Consider the following 1440-nt stretch of genomic DNA (forward strand, 5'->3'; position numbering starts at 1 on the left):
GAAAGAAAGAGAAAGAAATGAAAGGAAGGAAAAATAGTTGAAGAGTTGAAGAGAGAGAAGAGAAATAAATACAGAAAAGCAAGAGGAAGCAAGGTAGAGGGAGAGAAAAAAAAAAGAAAAAATGCTTAAACTAAGAGGAAGTGAGAATGAGAGGGAAAGAGGGTGAAAGAGTTAAGCAGAGAAAGAGACAGAAAACTACAAAAAGTGATAGAGAAAGAGAGAGTGAGAAAAGGGGTTGGAAAGAAGGAAAGGGAAGACGCACAGACGCTCGGGCCGCGGTGCAGAGCGGTGCCCGGTGCGGAGCAGCAGCCGCCACGCAGCCGCCGAGCGCCCGATGCCCCCGTCGCAGCTGCAGGAAACGGGGAAGGGGGGAAGAGGGAAGGGGACGAGAAGAAAGGAGAGAGGGGAAGAGGAACGTGAAAGGAGAAAGAGAAGCAACAGAGAAGAAAGGATGAAGAAAGGACAGAAAGATGGAAAGAAACGGATGAGAAACAGGAGAGGAGCAAAAATGAAAGAAAAAAGAAAAGGGGAGAAAATGATAGAAAAAATAGAAAATCAAAAGGAAAAAAAAAAGGGGGCAAATGAAAGGAAAAATAGGGAAAATGAAAGAAAGACAAAAAGGGGGGAAAAAAGAAAAAAAAAAAAAGAAAGAAACGAAAGAGGAAAAAGGAAAGGCAGAGAAGCCGCTTTCTGGAGCGGAGATCGAGGGGAATTTCTCCCTTCATTTCAGAGCAGGAAAACCCCAAACTCTGTCCGCGGGTTCGCCCCGCGAGGGCTGCGGGGCCCGGGGCTCCGCGCCCGCCCAGGGCCCGGCGGCGGCGGGAGCGAAGGCACCGGCAGCGGGACCGGCAGCGGGGCCCGCGCGCGCGGAGGCCCCGGGAGCGCGTGCGAAAACACCCGGGTGCGTTCGGTGCAAAAACACCCGCGTGCAAATCAACGCGGCCCGTCTCGACACCCGCGTGTGCGGGAGCAGCCCGGCTGCAGACGCGTGCGTGTGCCGGTGTCCCGCTGTCCCCGTGCGCGGTGTCCCCGTGCCCGCGTGTCCGTGCGCGTGTCCCCGGGCCGCCTCTTGCCGCCGGGCGGCTCCGCAGCAACAGGTTTTCCCTCCGCGAGGCGCCCGGGCCGCGCAGCCGCTCGGGGCAGCGGCCGCAGGGCCCCGCGCGCCCCGCCGCGCCGTGACAGCCGCGCTCGTTGCGCCGCGCGTGGGGCCGTCCCGGCGCCCGCGCCGCTCACCTTGGAAGCGGTGCCCGAAGAACCTGTTGCGCAGCACCCAGGGGTAGAAGTTGAGCGGGTCGCGGTGCTGCGGCCCGAAGAAGGCGGGCGGCGGCGGGAGCTGCGGGGGCGCCACGGGCAGCGCCGGGTGCCCCACGGCCTCGGGGAACACGAGCTCGGCGCCCCCGTACACGGAGCGCCCGGCGGCGGCCGCGGCGCCCGGGAAGG

The 1440-nt window shown here is 61.0% G+C and overlaps 1 protein-coding gene across 1 annotated transcript in view; it reads right to left on the minus strand.

Moving 5' to 3' along the window:
• LOC112955571 (homeobox protein EMX1-like) overlaps positions 1-1432 on the minus strand; it is a gene marked incomplete at its 5' end in the record, with an annotated part of 4706 nt that extends 3274 nt beyond the window's left edge. The window contains one exon of the mRNA XM_026048897.1: positions 1234-1432. Coding sequence (XP_025904682.1) covers positions 1234-1432 — 199 coding nt within the window. The remainder of the gene's footprint in view (positions 1-1233) is intronic.
• Positions 1433-1440: the final 8 nt, after the last annotated feature.

The sequence above is a fragment of the Nothoprocta perdicaria genome, unplaced genomic scaffold, assembly GCF_003342845.1.
Source record: "Nothoprocta perdicaria isolate Ctin4 unplaced genomic scaffold, notPer1 scaffold_58, whole genome shotgun sequence".
Taxonomy (NCBI): Eukaryota; Metazoa; Chordata; class Aves; order Tinamiformes; family Tinamidae; genus Nothoprocta; species Nothoprocta perdicaria.